Raw genomic sequence first — 18,386 nt, 5'->3', positions numbered from 1 at the left:
GAAGTGAGCTATAGGGATGGATGGATGAATAAAGGGGTGTGAAGGAAAGGATGGATGGATGGATGGGTGGGTGGATGGATGGAGAGGGGTTGTATATGGGAGGAAGGGATGGAACGGGATAATGGAGCTAGATGAATGGATGGATGGAGAAATACTGGTTTGTGGAGGAAAAGGTGGATGGCCGGGGCGAGTGTAAAGGGATAGATAGGCAGATGCATAGGAAGAGTGAGAGAGAGGAGAGAGGTGTATGTAGGAAAAGATGGAAGATAGAGAGAGGAAGAGAAAGAGATGGGTGTGTGGGGATAGAGAAAGGAAGACAGGGATGTGGGGAGGGAGGACTGCACGAGGAGATGGTCTGTCCGTCTGTACAGACAGGGGCCATCTGAATGGCTGAGGTGTCCAAAGTGACCCTGTGTGTCTCGAGTAGGGGGTGATTCCTATAACAACACCCCCAGGATCATTTTCACAAAGCCTGTGAGCCTGGACAGCTGGGTTCTCTCCCCACCCAGAGAGGGCAGGGGGGAATGGGAGAAGTTAGAGCAGGGAAGGGACTGGAAGCTCAGATGCCTGGGTTCTCGCAACACTCTAGGAGGGAAGTAGGGGCTAGGGGGAGATCGGGAATCCGGATGCCTGGGCTCTTTCCCCACTATGACAGGGCAGCGGGGGTTTGGAAAGTGGGGATTCAAGCAGATGGGGCTGGGAGCTTGCACCCCCTGGGTGTCCTCTCACCTCTGAGAGGGAAGTGGGATCGTGTGAAAACTACAGAGAAGTTTTATTTTGGGGGGTGGGTGCAAAATGGGGTTCCCATGTCAGGGATCCCAGCAGATCCAGGAGGAGGGAATCAGCTGGAAGACAGAGAAGGCGGGGGAGGGGGGAGGAAAACCATCTCCCTTTGTCTTTTGCCCTCCCTGTCCTTCTCAGCGCCTGTCTGTCAGTCCATCTGTCTTTCTCTTGGCATCCCTTCCTTCCCCCCCTCCCCCGCGCTGACAGCCCACCCCTGTTATCAGTCCCCAGGCCCCTCTGGAATCCGCTCCCCAGGCCGGGCACTCCATTCATGGGCAGTGCTAAGCAGGACCCGGACGCCTGGGTCCGTCACGCTGGGGGGTGGGGGCGGGAGGATAAAAGGTGGGGTCGAGGGCCTGGGGCTGGCACATCCTGGAGTCAGGGCATCCCTCTGCAGCATCTCACCCAGGTGGGAGTGGGATTAATATGGGGGGGAGCCGCATGCTGTGGAAGTGGGGGGGGGCTGGGACACAAAGAGGGCACTTGGCGGGGAGTTGGGAGCACTGGGAAAGGCAAAGGAAAGGGGGTGGGGGAGGGATGAGGGGCTCATCCTGACTTTAACTCCCCGCCTCCCCCCTGCAGCAATCCCGTGAGACCCCACAGGTGAGACAATACCCCCCTCCCTGACTCATGGGGACTTCATTCCCCAAAAGGAGGCCATGGGGAGGAGGGGACCCCCAAGAGGGTCACCTGCCCTGGGGAAGAGCCAGCCCACCCATCCTTGCACTGTCAGGGTTCAGCACAGGGTGATGCAGGGGGGTCCAAGTAGGGATGGGGGCTGTGTCTGGGTTTCCCACTGCCTCTGGGTGGGGAGGGGGGTGATCCCAGCTGGGGGGCTCTGCCCAAGGCAGGGGGGACATGCTGGGCTGAAGTGTACAGCAGGGGTCCAGCAGGGGGCTCCGCCTCTGGGTGGCAAAGCATGGCAGGATACCCAGCTGGGGGTGCAGTGTCAGGGGGATGGGATGGGATGGGTATCTCCAGCAAGGGGGTGCCCTCACCGCCCTGCCCCCCCCCAGTCATGACGGACTCCCACATGGCCGAGTTTGGGGCTGCTGCCCCTTACCTGCGCAAGTCAGACAAGGAGCGGGTGGAGGCCCAGACCCGCCCCTTTGACCTGCGGGTCGAGTGCTTTGTGCCTGACGACAAAGAAGAGTTCATTAAGGCCAAGATCACTGCCCGGGAGGCCGGCAAGGTCACTGTGCAGACTGCAAACGGCAAGGTGATCCCAGCGGGGATGCAGTGGTGGGGTCAAGATGGGAGGGAGGGATGAGGGAGGCGATAGAAAGGAGTATGGAGGAGGGGAGGCAGAAAGTGATGTCAGAGATGAGTGGGGGGCTGGCTTGACCCCCCCACCCTCACTGCCTGGTGAAGGGGTCAGTGCACGGGCACAGGATGCCTGGTTTGGGATTGGCTTGACCCTGAGATGGGGGTAGGGTGCCATGGAGCTGAGGTTGGTGTGACCCGTGGTGGGGAGTTGGGGTCATCAGAGCCCTGGCTGGGGTGGGTTGGGTTGAGTCTGGCCCTTTCCCAGGTGGTGAGGTCCATCAATCCATCCATCCATCCACCCACCCCCCACCCCCCCAGCTGGAGTTGGAGTTAGGGAGACGGGTGGCCCTTGGCTAGGAGGGGGGCGACCCAGGGTGCTCAGGGACTGACCCTCTCCCCACCTCCCACCCCTGACAGACAGTGACAGTGAAGGAGGATCAAATCATGCAGCAAAACCCGCCCAAGTTTGACAAGATTGAGGACATGGCCATGCTGACCTTCCTCCATGAGCCGGCTGTCCTCTACAATCTCAAGGAGCGCTATGCCGCCTGGATGATCTACGTGAGTGCATGAGGGGGTAGCGGTGGTGAAGTCCCCCTGGAAGCCCTTCTTTGATCCTCCTGGGGTCTCCTCGGGACATTATCTCCCTTCTTCTAGAGTCTCCAACTGTTGGACTGGGGAGCAGAGGGACAATGCCTCCTGGTCTAGGTAGAGGTCATGTACTTTGGCTCTCATTGTGGATTAGATGTTGGGCCTCCCTGCTTTCCTGCCTGTCTGTTTGTATCCTTCAAGTACCATGGGCCCCAAGGTCCACCTGGCTAACTAACAGCTCCTACTATGTGGGGCCAATGGGTGAAAGATACAACAGAGTGTATCTTTGGGACAACAAAGACAAAAAACAGGACAGGAGTGACGTGAGGGTCAAAGGGTCAAAACGTGAAAATGAGCGCACCTGAGGGGGACACTGAGCAGAGCCCCTCAGGTCATACCCACCAGTCCTCAAAGGTATCCAAGGAGCTGGTGGATGCCACCCACTGGTGCTCTACCCAGAAACGTGCACGGACAAGTGAGAGGAAAGCAGCCCTGCAGTTTCCGGGCACCTTCCTGGCCAGAGCCTCCTTCTTGGCCAAGTATAGGGCCCACTTGGCCAGGGCTAGGAGGAGGTTGACCAGGAGGTTTTTTCTCCAGGAGGAAGGGGAGCTACCTCCTGTTCTACAGCATGGGAGAAGGGTACTCCATGTGGGTGTAAATTTGAGAAAGGGCCAACTTCCTGTCTTGTTCTAGGTCAATGGTGCTCAACCTTTAGGCCCCACAAACTGGATGAGTGGCATGGGGCCTGTCTGCAGGCTGGATTGAGCCCTGGGGCCCTGCCCTGCATACCATGATTGGACCCTGAGTGCCCAGCACCACCCACCCATCACCCATGCACTAGGATTGGGTCCCAGGGGCCTAGCACCACTCACTCCCTCTCACCCCCACACTCTGGGATTAGGTCCTGGGGACCAGCACTTCCCCCTCCCACCCTCCACATACCAGGATTGGGTCCTAGGGGCTCAGCGCCACGCTGAGATTGGGCACACACTGTGCAGGGCTCAGGGCTCCCCATTGATCCAGAGATTACACAGTAAGGACAGTCCCAACATGCCCCCACCACCAATTTTATGGACCCATAGAGAGCCCCATGGGCCAGATGACATTGTGTCAGGGGCTGGATCTGGCCCACAAACCTGAGGTTGAACACCCTTGTCATAGAGCACAGGACAGGGTGGGCTGTCTGTCTGGTTCTACATTACAGGGCAGGGCAGGCTTTGGGTTCTAGATCACAGGAGGGGTGGACTTTCTGTCTGGTGTTAGATAACAGAAGGGAGCAAGTTTTCGACCTGGTTCTAGGTCACAGGATGGAGTTGGCTTTGTCTCTGAGTCTAGATCTCAGGACAGGGCAGTCTGTCCAGTTCTAGATCATGATGGGGAGGGGGGGATCTATCCAGTGACAGACCACAGGGGCATTCCCTCCTGTTCTAGGCACAAACCAGGAGGGACTTTCCATCTAAGCAGCACAACAGCAGAAAGACATCTTGGAGTCACAATTGACTCCAAAATGAACGCAAGTCATCAATGCAACAAAGTAATCAGTAAAGCTAACTGCACGCTATAATGCATTAGCAGGTGCATCACGAACAGGGCTAGGGAGGTGACACTTGCCCTCTATGTGGCATTGGTAAGCTGGAGTACTGTGTTCAGTTTTGTGTGCTGCACTTCAAGAGGGATGTGGAAAACCTTGAGAGGGTCCAGAGGAGGGCTACTCAGATGGTTAGGGGCCTGCAGGTAAGGTCCTATGAGGAGAGATTGAGGGACCTGGATCTCTTCAGCCTCCACAAGAAAAGCCTGAGAGGGGATCTTGTGGCCACTACGAATTCATCAAGGCGGTGGGGGGGGGGGTGCGGCAAGGAATACAAGATGCTCTGTTTACTGGGGCACCCCTTGGAGTTACTGGAAACAATGGCCATAAACTGACAGAGAGCAGATTTAGATTAGACATCAGGAAGAACTTCTTTTAAGAGTTACCAGATTCTGGAATGCGCTTCCAAGGGAGGTGCTGCTCTCCCCTACCTTGAAGGTCTTTAAGAGGAGACTGGACAAGCACCTGGCTGGAGTCACCTGACCCCAGTGCTCTTTCCTGCCCAGGGCAGGTTAGACTCAATGATCTATTAAGGTCCCTTCCAACCCTAAACATCTATGAAATCTAGCTCGAGAGTGGGCAAGGTGGGCAGGAAAATGTGCTCTAGACTGGCCAGTGGCTTCTTCTGTCCTCATTGGCAGGAAGGGGCCTTGGTCTTTTTCTCGATGCCATGACATTCTAGGCCAGGGAGCCAGCATGACGCCAGGCTCTTGACCAAGGCAGAAGGTGCCTTCCCCACAGATTCTAGATGGAGACCAAGGTTTTCTCCCATTCCGAGTGCATGGGGGACAGAGGAAATCTCTCAATCTAGATCAGGGATAGAGGCATCCTCTGACCAGGGCAGGGGTCACCTCTCATCCCACCACATGGCCCTACCCCTTCCCCTACCACCTCTAGGAGCGGTTCCCAGTCTCTCCCACAGTGTTGGGGACCTTTGGCAATATGACCCTTCTTTTCCTTCCTCCCACCCTCCCCCTCTCCAGACCTACTCAGGGCTGTTCTGCGTGACCATCAACCCCTACAAGTGGCTGCCAGTCTACAATGCAGAGGTGGTGGCTGCCTATCGGGGCAAGAAGAGGAGTGAAGCCCCACCCCACATCTTCTCCATCTCTGACAATGCCTACCAGTACATGCTGACAGGTAGGGGGCCCTGACCCATAGCAGCACAATAACCCCCAGTCCTCACCATAATCAGACCCTCAACCCTAATAATCGTAGTCCTAGCCATGACTGGAGCTATAACCTCAATCATAAATCTAACCCTAACTATGCTGTTTACTATAACTCTAATCCTACCCCTTATCCTAGCTATAAATCTAACCTTAACTATACCCATGATCAAAAACTTAACCTTAATCATAATCACGACTCTTGATGGCAATCATAGCTATAGTCTCAACCCTAATTATTTCCTTAATGATAACCATCACTAACTCCTCCCATAACCCTAATTCTATCTTTTACAATAATATTCACCTGAAGTATAGCCTCAAACAGTCTTAATCCTAATGCTAATTTCTCCAATCATCATAGCCCTATTAGAACCATCATTAGTATGATGATGATTATGACCATAGCTATAGCCCTAACCCTAATTATACTCCTAATCTTCACCTTAATCATAACCCTGACTATACTTTTCATCAGAGCCCTAACCATAACCATACTTATAATCCTAAACATAGTGTGACATTGATTAGCATAAAATACCCTAACCATCACCATACCCTTGATCATAGCCCTACCCCCAAACATGGCCTTACTCATAATCTTAACTGTGCCTCTTATCATAACCTCCTGGCCAGGAGCCCCTACCCCTGCACCTTGCAGGGCTAGACCCATTGATAGCTCAGGCCCTGGGCTTATATCCCACCCCGGGCCCTGAGCCCTTCAGGTCAGGAGACTACCCTGGGCTGCCTGCAGGTGCCTGCTAACTGATCTCATTGTTTGTTACTATAGCAACCCTAATTGCAGCTGGGCTGTTTGGCCTGCAGTGCTAACTGTCTGAGCTGCTTCTCTCTTAAAGTAATAGAGTGCCAGGCTCTCTGTTAGACCTACCATAATTAAATGCTGAATTAACACTCTAACCCTAATTATATCCGTAACCATAACCCTAACCCATCACTCTAACCCTAACTATACCCTTAGCCATAACGGTAGCCCAAACCCTACCTTGTCTAAACCCCGAATCATCACTCTATCCCTAACTATACCCTTACCTGTAGCCCTAATCCTAACCATACTTTACTCTCTTCCAGACCGAGAAAACCAGTCCATCCTCATCACGTGAGTCAGACTCCCGGCCTTCCCCCACCCCAGCCCACCCCCCAACGGGCCTGGATATCTCCAGGGCTACCCCTGTACACCCCAGTTCACCAGTGTCTGTATTCTCCCCCCACCCAGCGGAGAATCCGGGGCGGGGAAGACAGTGAACACCAAGCGGGTCATCCAGTACTTTGCCAGCATCGCCGCCATTGGTGACCGCAAGAAAGAGGCTGCTAGTGCCAACAAGGTGAGGTCCAGCCGTCGGTGCTGCAAGATTCCCCCACACCAGTGTCCCCAGTGCTGCGAGCTTCCCCTACAACAGTGTCCTGGTTCTGTGAGCTTCCCCCACCCCAGCAGTGTCCTGCTGCTGTAAGCTTCCCCCACAACAGTGCCCCCAGTGACGGAGGTCTTCCCCATGACAATACCCCAGTACTCCAAGGCTTTCCCTCAACAGTGTGCCTAGCTGCTGTGAGCTTCCCCCTGACAGTGCCCTTCTGCTGCTATCTGCTCCCCTCCAGGCTGCCCTCCATGCTGCAAGCTTCTCCCCAGCAGTGCCCCCGACTTTGTGATGACAGTGACCCCCTGAGTCTGCAAGCTTTCCCCAACAGTGCCCGCTATGCCATAAGCTTCTTCTCCAATGTTCCCCTCCCCATGAGTGCTGAGAGCTTCTCCCAGACAATGGGGGTGCCCCAGACGGGGGGATAAGGAGGTCCTGGGGGTTCTTTGCTGACAGGTCTAATGCATCCCCTGGCTCCTCCCACCCCAGGGGACACTGGAGGATCAAATCATCCAGGCCAACCCTGCCTTGGAGGCCTTTGGTAATGCCAAGACCTTGAGGAATGACAACTCATCCCGATTTGTGAGTGTCCCATCAAAGGAGGGGGCAGTAGGTGGGCAGAGGGGCTTTGTGAGGGGCACAGGGATCACTGTGGGGTAAAGGGGGAAGATGCATCCAGAAGTGGGTGAGGGTGGAATGGGGATGGGGGCATCTGGGCTGGGAGATGGGCCATCTTGCCTGTACAGCTCCTCCCCGCCCTTGCTTTCCCCAGGGCAAATTCATCCGGATCCATTTTGGGGCAACAGGGAAGCTGGCCTCTGCAGATATTGAGACCTGTGAGTGTGACAAATGGTGGCAGTTTCAGCTCCATTGGTCTGACGATGCCCCTACCCCACCCCAACTTGCTGCCTGTCCCTCTGTGCCCCCACCCATCCATGCCCCTAGATTTGTCTGTCCATTTGTTCAGCTGCCTGTTTCCACATGCACTCCATGTCTTCTCCATACACAGCCCATATCTATCCACTTGTCTATCTCTCTATCCAACACTACATACATGCTCTGTGTATTGATCAATACATCCATCTGTCCATCCCCACAAAATCTATCATCTCTCCATCGATCCCCATGCACACCCTCTAGCTGTACTCATCCATACATCCATCCTTACCTACAGCCTCTATCTCTATCCATTCATCTCTCCACCCCCACATACACCCTCATCCATTCATCCATCCTCCACACATACCCGCCATCCATTCATCCCCACACACCCTTTAGCTGTCTGTCTGTCTCTCTCTAACTTTCCAGACCTACTGGAGAAATCCCGGGTCATCTTCCAGCTCAAGGCTGAGAGGAATTACCACATCTTCTACCAGATCCTGTCCAACAAGAAGCCAGAGCTACTGGGTGAGTCAGTACAGTTGGGGAGGGGAGGAGCAAGGATCCTGGCTAGAAACCAGGGGAGGTTTGCATCTGATCCCCCTATCTGTAGCCCTTCAGGTTGGAGGGATAATCAAGAAGGTGGGGGGCTTCAGGCAGCTCTAATGATCTCAGGTCCCTTGAAGGTGCAATTCAAGCCATGCAGGGTGAGGACCCATGTGCGGGTCTAGGAGATGAGCTGACAGCCATTTCATTGCCATAATGAGTTTGTTTCTCTCTCTTCCCCTCCCATCCCCCGGAGCAGAGATGATGCTGATCACCAACAACCCCTATGACTACAACTATGTGTCCCAGGGGGAAGTGACTGTTGCCTCCATCGATGATGCTGATGAGCTGATGGCCACTGACGTGAGAGGCGGGGGAGGCAGGGAGGGAGACCCAGCCCCCTGCTCCAGCTTAGGGAAGTTGGAACTACTCAGACTAGTTCTTAGGGAGAGAAGGGACAGGGGAGGAAGTACCAGGATGAACAGAACAGAGGGATGAATGGACAGATGGATGGTGAGGGAGATAATCTGTGGAGTGGATGGTCGGTCGGTCAGTCAATTGTATGGATGGATGAATGATTAGATGGATGGATGATTAATGCAGTGGGTGGATAGATATAGGTAGGTATGGAACCCACTATGGCTGGAGAGAGGGAGGGATGGAGAGAGGGACAAAGGGACCAAGAGATGGATGGAGGAGAGGATCAGTGGAGAGCTGAATGGAGGGACAGGAGGGGCTGTGCATGGGGTTGATGGACACACAGATGCTAGGGTACAGATGGATGGTGTAAGGGGTCTCCACATTACTGTCTGCATCTCTGAGGAGTTCTAGGGGTTGGATCAGCCCCCGCCCTGGGGGAGGCAGGGCTGCCTGGGGTAAAAAGCCCTGCCCAACACCCACCCTCCTCCACCCTTGCCCCTCCCCCAGAGTGCCTTCGATGTGCTGGGCTTCCTGGCTGAGGAGAAGGTTGGCGTCTACAAGCTGACGGGTGCCATCATGCACTATGGCAACATGAAATTCAAGCAGAAGCAGCGGGAAGAACAGGCTGAGCCTGATGGCACTGAGGGTGGGCTTGGCAAAGGGGCCACTGGGGAGGGCAAAAGGGCTTGGGGGCACCAAGAGAGGGAAGTGGGTGCCTGAGGAAGGTGGGGAGACAAAGGAGGGAGCAGGGTATGCAGAGTGGGGGAGAGGAATGGCTAGGGGTGGGATCAGCTGGGAGGGGCATGGGGAGGAGTGGGAGACCTTCCCAGGGAGCTGGTACCTGACCAGGCCCCTCCTCCCCACCCTCCAGATGCGGACAAGTCAGCCTACCTCATGGGGCTCAACTCGGCCGACCTGCTCAAAGGGCTGTGCCACCCCCGGGTCAAAGTGGGCAACGAGTACGTCACCAAGGGGCAGAATGTCCAGCAGGTGAGACACCAAGGTGGCGGCTAGGCCGGCCATCTGTCCATTGGTCTGTCCATCCCTCTGTGAGCTCTTCTTCCTTCCTTTCTTCCTCAGTGTTTTCTTTTCCATCTTTCTCTCTCTCCATTGCCCTCTTCACGTGTTCCTCTTACAGCTTCTTCTCCTTTTTGCCCCTCTCCTTCTGCTCTTTCCTCCTTCTTTCACACTTTCTTTTTATTGCTTCATCCATTCATTACTCTTTCCTTTGTCTCTTCCCATCTTTTTCACTGCTACTTTCACTCTTTTCCTTCCTTCTTTCCTGTTGCATTTTCTCTCCCTCCTCCTCTCTTTGACTCATCATTTGGTGTCTAACCCACTGTTTTGTTCATCCAGTCGTTCTTTCTTTCAAAAGTCTTTCTTTTCTTTCGGTTTATTCATTCTTTTGTTTGGTCTTCCATTCTTTCATTCACTTGTTCTTTGATTCATTTTTTTGTTTGGTTTTTTTTTTTTTTTTTTTTTTTTTTTTTTTTTTTTTTTTTTTCTTAATTTGTTCTTTCATCTATTCTCATTTGGTTTTTCATGCTTCTGTTGACTTGACCTTTCACTCTTTCTTTTGTTTGGCTTTTTATTCATTCCTTTTAGCTTAATTCTTTCCCTTGCTCTTTCATTCTCTCTCCTTCCTCAGAGCTCATGTTGTGTATCACTCAGATCTTTCTCCCCCACCCTTTCACCCAGGTGTACTACTCTATTGGGGCCCTGGCCAAATCTGTCTATGAGAAGATGTTCACCTGGATGGTCATGAGGATAAACAACTCCCTGGAAACCAAGCAGCCCCGTCAGTACTTCATTGGTGTGCTGGACATAGCTGGCTTTGAGATCTTTGATGTAAGTGGGCCTGCCAACAGGAGGCACTCTGGGGCCTGTGTAGCACTGGCCATGAGGGGAGGGGAAACTTCTGGTTACTCCAGCCCCAGGAGGGGGCAGTCTGGGAGCCATGGGGGGCAGAAGTGTTAGCCCTGGGATTGGATTTCTACATTGTTCCAGTCCCAAACTCCCTCCCGTAAGAGCTGCTATATTCACACTGGTCCTCACTTCCCCCTCCTCAGTTCAACAGCTTTGAGCAGCTTTGCATCAACTTCACCAATGAGAAGCTGCAGCAGTTCTTCAACCACCACATGTTCGTGTTGGAGCAGGAGGAATACAAGAAGGAGGGCATTGAGTGGGAGTTCATTGACTTCGGCATGGACCTTCAGGCCTGCATTGACCTCATTGAGAAGGTAGGTCCTGTCCTGAGCCAGCCGCAACCCCACATGCCTGTGTGTTGCCCCAAACCCTTAAATTGGGGAACCAGTTGGTCATGGAGAGAAAGAATGCTTGGGAAACAGGAGTTTCCCCTTTGCCCATGTAGGTTTAGTTAAAAGACAGCACATACCATTATACTATGAAATGCCAGTGGTGGTGGCAATCCCTCAATTCAAGGATGACTGCTACCACAGCTCATTGATGGGTCTTAAGATGATTTAAGGGTCCAATCCTTGAGCCACATATCCATCCACCACAGTAACAGGTCTTTCCACAGGGGAGAGTAGGCTGCAGCCTGGGATTCCTCTCCCTTTCCTTCCTCCACTCTCTCTTCTCTGCCGCAAGGGCAAGACACTTTACCTCAAAATAGGCTCCCACATGGGTGACTGGTGCCACCTTAGTTAGGAGGGGACACATGCCCCCCCAACGACCAGTCAGTGACATGGGGGGGTCCCTTCACAGCCAATCTCACCAACTGGGGGGGGTCCCCCCACAGCCGATCACGCTGGCTCCACGGGAAGCAGCCACAGCGCTCCCAGAAATGGCTGCAGGAGTCCCACTCCCTGGCAGGTGCTTGCAGGAGGGGCACCAGTGCTCCCTTCTACCCCCCCTGCCCACCACCTAAGCAGGGAATGTAGCCTCTCAGGGGGTGCACCCCCTAGGCATCGCCACTTTGGAGTGCCACTGGAGTAGGTCTCGCTAAGAAATGCACTGGTTATCTTGCAAGTGAATTTTGTTCCCTATCTCATTGACCAGATAGTCCAGGGTCTTGCTGGGACATTCAGGGGCATATTCCAGTAGTTCAGTAAGGCAGTAATCCAGTAGGGATTATACCTTTGGTTTCCTGCATATTCATTATTTTTACTACTCCTCCGACTACCACTGGCTACTTACAGACTACTTATGTAACTAATTTCTTACCATTGAGTATTCTCAAAACCTTATATGCATAAACCTACCCATACCTGCTGGTTTTCCTTATCACGTCCCCTTCTCATCACACACCTTCCCTCTCTGTCCATTCTTCTCCCCACTATTATCAACAGTGCCAGTGCTTTGACAAAATGTGTAGCTGCTTGCTCAGGTTTAACTAGACAGTGACCTCCCCACCAGCTCAATTGCTATATAAAACCTCTGAGGAGTGGATACTAGTTTTTTTATGCTTACAGCCACCCCTTTCCTTCTCTTCTCATTCACTCCCTGTATTCCGTTCCTTTCTCATTCATCCCTCTCTCCCTTTCTCTCTTCTCTCTCCATTGTTCCTTCCTCATTCCTCTCCTCTCTATCCCACCTCCCCCAGCCCATGGGCATCATGTCCATCCTGGAAGAGGAGTGCATGTTCCCCAAGGCCACTGACATGACCTTCAAGGCCAAGCTGTTTGACAACCACTTGGGCAAATCGGCCAACTTTGGGAAGCCACGCAATGTCAAGGGGAAGCCGGAGGCGCACTTCTCTCTCGGTCATTATGCCGGCACTGTCGACTACAACATCATTGGCTGGCTGCAGAAGAACAAGGACCCCCTCAATGAGACTGTGGTGGGGCTCTACCAGAAATCTGCCCTCAAGCTCCTCGCTACCCTCTTCTCCAACTATGCCAGTGCAGATGCTGGTAAGCTGACAGGGGGTGGAGGGTGAGGGAGCAGGGGCAAGGGGGTGGGAGGAGAGATGGGGAGCAGGATGGATGGATTGATAGGAGGATAGAAGAGATGGATGATAGGGGCAATAATGAGAGGGAGGGAGGGAGGGGTAGGGAAGTAAGCAATGGGATAGGAGACCCAAGCAAGTGACAAACATCCCTAACTTGCCCACCATCCCAGGCTGCTTTGTCACCTACAATGCCCTCCATCACTGTCTTACCTCCATATCCTGCTCTCTCTCCCACAGTCAGCGAAGGAGGGAAAGGAAAAGGCTCCAAGAAGAAAGGATCCTCTTTCCAGACAGTCTCGGCACTGCATCGGGTACGAGTCATTGGACCCCTTCCCTAATCCTCAGGGAGGAAGCTGGGATCCATGGGGAGCAGTAAGGGGAAAGGAGGGAGGCATGCCTTGTTGAAGGATGGGTCTCCCTGGGCACTGAGCCCACCCCCTGGGATCTGATCTTCCCCTTGGTGCACTGACCCCATCCCCCCAACACTAACTCCACCCTTTCTGCCCTTCCCCAGGAGAACCTGAACAAGCTGATGACCAATCTGAAGACAACCCATCCCCACTTTGTGCGCTGCATTATCCCCAATGAGCGGAAGGCACCTGGTGAGAAGGCAGGGCTCTGCGGGCATCAGGGTGGGGCCAGAGAACTGTGGCAGGGCTACAAGAATGGGTAGGACCACAGGTGTAGTGGGAGGAGCTAAGTGGCTAGGGGATGGGTGGAGGGGAGGGAGGCTGGGGTTATGATCCATCCCAGGTCAGGACAGAGCTAACAGATGGGGTTATGGGAAGAGTGGGAGGGCTAATAGGCAAGGGGGTGAGATGATTGGGTGGGACTGAGCTGCTGTGGGAGGGATAAAGAAGCTGGATGGAGGTAAAGGATGACAGGGAGTGGCCAGAGTATGGAGGAGTGCCTAGAGGGGCAGGGGTGGATAGGGGAAAAGAGGAAGAGTGGAACAAAGGGGTTAGGGTTAGGTCCAAGTAGAGCTATGGGAGACATGGTATGTAGGCTAGGCTTAGTGGGAAGGGGCAGGGCCAGTGTTTCAGGGCAGGGCTTGGCTGGCCCCTGAGTAACCCTTCCCCCACTCACTATCTTCCCCACCCCCAGGGGTGATGGACAACCCACTGGTGATGCACCAGCTGCGCTGCAACGGCGTGCTGGAAGGCATCCGTATCTGCCGCAAGGGCTTCCCCAACCGCATCCTCTATGGGGACTTCAGGCAGAGGTAGGTCAGGCAGGGGCACCACTGGGAGGGAAGCTCACAGCTTCCAGGGATTTTGTGTTGCCCATGGTCCCTAAAGTGCCCTTCCCCTGCCACCTCCAGGTACCGTATCCTGAACCCCATGGCCATCCCCGAGGGGCAATTCATCGACAGCCGCAAAGGGGCTGAAAAGCTGCTGGGTTCCCTGGATATTGACCACAACCAGTACAAGTTTGGGCACACCAAGGTGAGGGGGAAGAGCCTGCCTGGGCATGGGGCCACCGCTACCCACACCCCCAGGGAGCAGGGAGCACTTGGTGTGGGGTTATGGGGAGATATGGAAGGATTCCAAGACTCACTGTTTTCCTTAAGAGAAGGTTCAAATCATCTACATGGCAAGGAGAGGTTGATACTGCCCTCTGAGCAAGAGGACTTATCTCTTCTGGATTCCTGCCCCGTGACGGGGAGGGCAGGATGGTGGGGAAGGGGGTGGATATGATGGGAAAAATGAAAGAAAGAGTGGATGGAAAGATATAGGAATAAGTGGGGAGGAGGGAGGGAAAGAAATCAAATCTGAAGGGAACTATCTCTATGCCCTTATCCATCCATTCCCATGTTGCCTACATGCATCCATCTAGCCATCCATCCTCATATGCTGCATTTCTTTGTCCATCCATCCATACCTAGATACTCTATCCATTCATCCCTCTAGCTAGCTAGTTAGCTACCAATCCATCAATCCATTCCCATGGGCCTCATCCATTCATCCATCTGTCCATCCCTATATGGCCCACATGCTTCAGTATTTGTGTTTGTCTGTCTGTCTCCCCCCAGGTATTCTTCAAGGCTGGGCTGCTGGGGCACCTGGAGGAGATGCGGGACGAGCGCTTGGCCCGGATTATTACCCGGCTACAGGCCCAGGCACGGGGCCAGCTCATGCGCATCGAGTTCAAGAAGATCCTGGAACGCCGGTGAGAAGAGGCCCCACCTCCGCCTCCCCAAGAACAGGGACTGGAAGTGGGAGGCCTGTATGAGGAGCCTGTAAGGAGAGTGGTGGTGGGTGGCACTGAACTTATCCATGCTCACACCAGCTGGGACCCTCACAGAGCACCTTAATCAGGGCTTCAGATCGGGTGGGTTGAGTTGGTTGGGTCTCAGAAGACACTGCCTTTGCCCTCCAAGCTCATAGCTGGGGGGGGGGGATGCTGGACCCATTGGCCTATCTGATCCCCTGGGTCATTTCTGTCTCAAATGCAGGGATGCCCTGCTGGTGATCCAGTGGAACATCCGGGCCTTCATGGGGGTGAAGAACTGGCCCTGGATGAAGCTGTACTTCAAGATCAAGCCACTGCTGAAGAGTGCAGAGACAGAAAAGGAGATGCAGACTATGAAGGAGGAATTTGGGCGCCTGAAGGAGGCACTGGAGAAGTCGGAGCAGCGGCGCAAGGAGCTGGAGGAGAAGATGGTTTCCCTGCTCCAGGAGAAGAATGACCTCCAGCTGCAAGTCCAGGCAGTAAGTGATGGGAAGGCCTGGCCCCCAGAACTCTCTGAGCCCCATGGCCTAGCCCCATCCTTACTCCCATTTGCTGAGATGGGTGGATAACCTCCCACCCAAAATCCCCTTGAACTCAGGTGAGAGACCATAGCTGCACCTCCCCAAGCCATCAATGACAGAGAATCTTCCCCCCAGTCCAGAGGGGTGATTCCAGCCCTCCATGACACAAGTCCCCAAATGCACACTGAGACCCACCCTCAGTCTGCAACTGATGTCATTCCTCCGCAGTCACTTTCTGAGTCCTACAGTCCCCAAGGGAACCATCAACTCTGCCCCCCACAGATAGATACGAGTATCAGGACTCCCCACAGCCCCTAAAGGATTCACCAACTGCCAGAGCAAAAAAGTGCTGACACCCTTCACCTATACCACTTTTTTTTCCTTCCTTCCCTATACCCCACTTCTGCCCACAGGAGCAGGACAACCTGAATGATGCTGAGGAGCGCTGTGACCAGCTGATCAAGAACAAGATTCAGCTGGAAGCCAAGGCAAAGGAGCTGACAGAGCGGGTAGAGGATGAGGAGGAGATGAACGCTGAGCTGACAGCCAAGAAGAGGAAGCTGGAAGATGAGTGCTCAGAGCTCAAGAAGGATATTGATGACCTGGAGCTGTCCCTGGCCAAGGTGGAGAAGGAGAAGCATGCAACAGAGAACAAGGTGAGGATGAGGAAGGGAACTTGACTGCAGCTGAGTCCTTTCAGGGCCCATTGGTTTGGGTTGGGTGGAGTTGGATAAGCAGCCTTGAGGTTCATTAGATTGAGTTGATTGTAATTGGTTCAAATCTCACTGGGGTGGGTGGTGCTGAGCTCCAGGCCAATTGGCTGGGTGCAAACCAGCTGATTTGAAGGCAAGATGAGTTTTAGCTCCCCTGAGACTCCCAAGTCTCTTCATTGCCATGAACTCATGCCTTGGATTTCAGGTCAAGAACCTCACAGAGGAGATGGCTGGGTTGGACGAGACCATTGCCAAGCTGACTAAAGAGAAGAAGGCTCTGCAGGAGGCCCACCAGCAAGCTCTGGATGACCTGCAGGTGGAGGAAGACAAAGTCAACACCTTAAGCAAAGCCAAAGTGAAGCTGGAGCAACAGGTGGATGATGTAAGTATCTTCTGGATCTCTCCTTGGTGCCGTGTTGCAGGGAACAGGATGGGAGAGATGCCGTGCTACAGGAAGTGGTAGTGGACAGGGATTTGTACTTGGACACATGCATGAATTCCTGTATTCACTGAATTGCCTAAGGCAGCAATGCTCAACCTCCAACACTTGGGCCTGATCTGTCCCATGGAGCCATGTCATCCAGCTTCCCACAGGTCTGGAAATTTGGTGGCAGGAGAGCAGCGGCAATTAATGCCCTAAGGCCAGATAGCCTGATGTCCAAGCCCCATGGCCAGATGACATGGTCCCATCCACCAGATCGGGCTGGCACATGGAGCTGGGGCAGTGGCCTCAATCCAGCAGGTGTGGGGCTGGGCCTGAGCCCAATGTGGTACTGACTCAGGCCCGTGAATTAATCCCATACATTAGATCTGGCCCACAGACTGACCCCACACCACTTATCTGGCCTGAAGCCCAGAAAGGTTGGGCACCACAGGCCTAAGGACTTTCTTTCTGGCAACCACAGCTGGAAGGTTCCCTGGAGCAAGAGAAAAAGATGAGGATGGACCTGGAACGGGCCAAGAGGAAATTGGAAGGGGATTTGAAGCTTTCCCAGGAGAACATCATGGACCTGGAGAATGACAAGCAGCAGCTGGAGGAGAAGCTCAAGAAGTAGGGCTGGCCTTTTTCTTCCCCACCCACACACCGGTCACAATCACAGAGAAGTAGGCCTGGAAGGGACCTCCAGAGGTCATCCAGTCCTATTTCTATCCAAACAATCCCATTCAAATCCATAATCTAACCTCTTCGTAAAACTACCATCAACTCTGACACAACACAAGACATCACACCCAAGGCTACCACAAGCAAAGCAGGAGGACCATAGCTGCCAACATCCTGCTTCTATGAAAATCTATACACTCAAGAGATTCCAGATAGAGGGCCATGCCCCCCTTTACAGAGGAAGGCAAAAAAACCAAGCCTGTACCAATCTGACCATGGGCAAAAATTCCTTCTTGACCTCACATGTGGCATCAGTCTGACCCTGACTGGAGGAGCAAGACCCTCTGGCCAGGAACCTCCAGGTCTAGCAGGAGCATTCATAGATTCAGAAATGATTAGGGGCTGGAAGGGACCTTGTAAATCATCGGGTCTAGTCCCCCTGAACTCATCAAGAAAAGACAACTGGGGTCAAGTGATCCCAGCGAGGTGACTGTCCAGTCTCCTTTTGAAAATTTCCAGGGTAGATGACTCCACCAACACTGGAGGGAGTTTATTCCACAGTCTGGACACCCTGACTGCGAATAAGTTTTTCCTGGAATTGAGCCTAAAGCAGCCTTCCAGGAGTTTGTATCCATTGCTCCTGGTCTTCCCCAGGGGTGCCCTGGTGAACAGCTGTTCACTGGGTTCTTGATGTACTCTGTCACGGCGGGGTCCCTTAGGAGGGCCGTGATCTCCTCGAGGTCCCTCGCTCCGTGTCAAGGCCGGCCCAAGACACCCTCTTGTTCTTGCCCGCCACGTCTTGCTGGTAAATATAAGGTTGGGAGGCTGCCTATGACTCCCTGGGCACGGCTACTCGGGACCTCTGTCCCCGCGGTTCTTCCGGACTCCTGTGGTCTCCCGGTATGACGGGTGCTCCCCAGGCACCCTAGCCTTATGGGCTACACGTGGCTCCTACCAATCCCTAATACCACGCCCCAAGCCTCGCTGATGGGACATACGTTGTCCGGTCACCATACACGCCCGCTTCCTCGGGTCTTCTCCTGTGATCTAGCCCACTCTGGGCTCTCTCCAATACCCAGCTCCTTGCTGGGACTCTCGTCACGCCCACTCTGGGCCTTCTCTAGAAGCGTGGTCCCGCTCAGGGACCCTCCAGCGGGTCTCCGGTCCTTCAGGCCAACCGCACGGGTACCTTCTCTGATCCAGGCTCACCGTGCCACTACTCCCCGTCCTCTTGGGGGCAACCACAGCACCTTGCCTCTGTCTGAGGGGTGTTGCCGCACTAGCCTATTG

At 53.9% G+C, this 18,386-nt stretch overlaps 1 protein-coding gene across 5 annotated transcripts in view; it reads left to right on the top strand.

The window, feature by feature from the left end:
* The first annotated feature begins 1,057 nt into the window (after positions 1–1,057).
* Positions 1,058–18,386, top strand: part of LOC102378097 (myosin-6) — a 31,643-nt gene continuing 14,314 nt past the window's right edge. For 3 of the 5 annotated variants that reach the window (XR_003091972.1, XM_025192790.1, XM_006036506.2), the window contains exons 1-25: positions 1,058–1,192; positions 1,366–1,386; positions 1,800–2,002; positions 2,467–2,610; positions 5,212–5,368; positions 6,487–6,514; positions 6,632–6,740; positions 7,260–7,352; positions 7,543–7,606; positions 8,079–8,177; positions 8,455–8,558; positions 9,123–9,261; positions 9,487–9,605; positions 10,314–10,463; positions 10,685–10,855; positions 12,181–12,490; positions 12,766–12,839; positions 13,043–13,130; positions 13,633–13,750; positions 13,850–13,973; positions 14,561–14,697; positions 14,984–15,239; positions 15,695–15,937; positions 16,200–16,376; positions 16,900–17,045. Coding sequence is in view for 4 of the 5 variants with exons in the window: in XM_025192790.1 (XP_025048575.1) it covers positions 1,802–2,002; positions 2,467–2,610; positions 5,212–5,368; positions 6,487–6,514; positions 6,632–6,740; positions 7,260–7,352; positions 7,543–7,606; positions 8,079–8,177; positions 8,455–8,558; positions 9,123–9,261; positions 9,487–9,605; positions 10,314–10,463; positions 10,685–10,855; positions 12,181–12,490; positions 12,766–12,839; positions 13,043–13,130; positions 13,633–13,750; positions 13,850–13,973; positions 14,561–14,697; positions 14,984–15,239; positions 15,695–15,937; positions 16,200–16,376; positions 16,900–17,045 (3,251 nt within the window). In the remaining variant the exon portion in view is untranslated. Of the gene's footprint in view, positions 1,193–1,365; positions 1,387–1,799; positions 2,003–2,466; positions 2,611–5,211; positions 5,369–6,486; positions 6,515–6,631; positions 6,741–7,259; positions 7,353–7,542; positions 7,607–8,078; positions 8,178–8,454; positions 8,559–8,678; positions 8,709–9,122; positions 9,262–9,486; positions 9,606–10,313; positions 10,464–10,684; positions 10,856–12,180; positions 12,491–12,765; positions 12,840–13,042; positions 13,131–13,632; positions 13,751–13,849; positions 13,974–14,560; positions 14,698–14,983; positions 15,240–15,694; positions 15,938–16,199; positions 16,377–16,899; positions 17,046–18,386 lie in introns of those variants that run through there. The other 2 variants (XM_025192791.1, XM_025192792.1) reach the window with 2 other exon arrangements.

Source organism: Alligator sinensis, unplaced genomic scaffold (genome assembly GCF_000455745.1).
Source record: "Alligator sinensis unplaced genomic scaffold, ASM45574v1 scaffold128_1, whole genome shotgun sequence".
In the NCBI taxonomy this organism is placed as follows: Eukaryota; Metazoa; Chordata; order Crocodylia; family Alligatoridae; genus Alligator; species Alligator sinensis.
The sequence above is the reverse complement of the archived record's forward strand: the minus strand, read 5'-3'. Positions and strand labels throughout refer to the sequence as shown.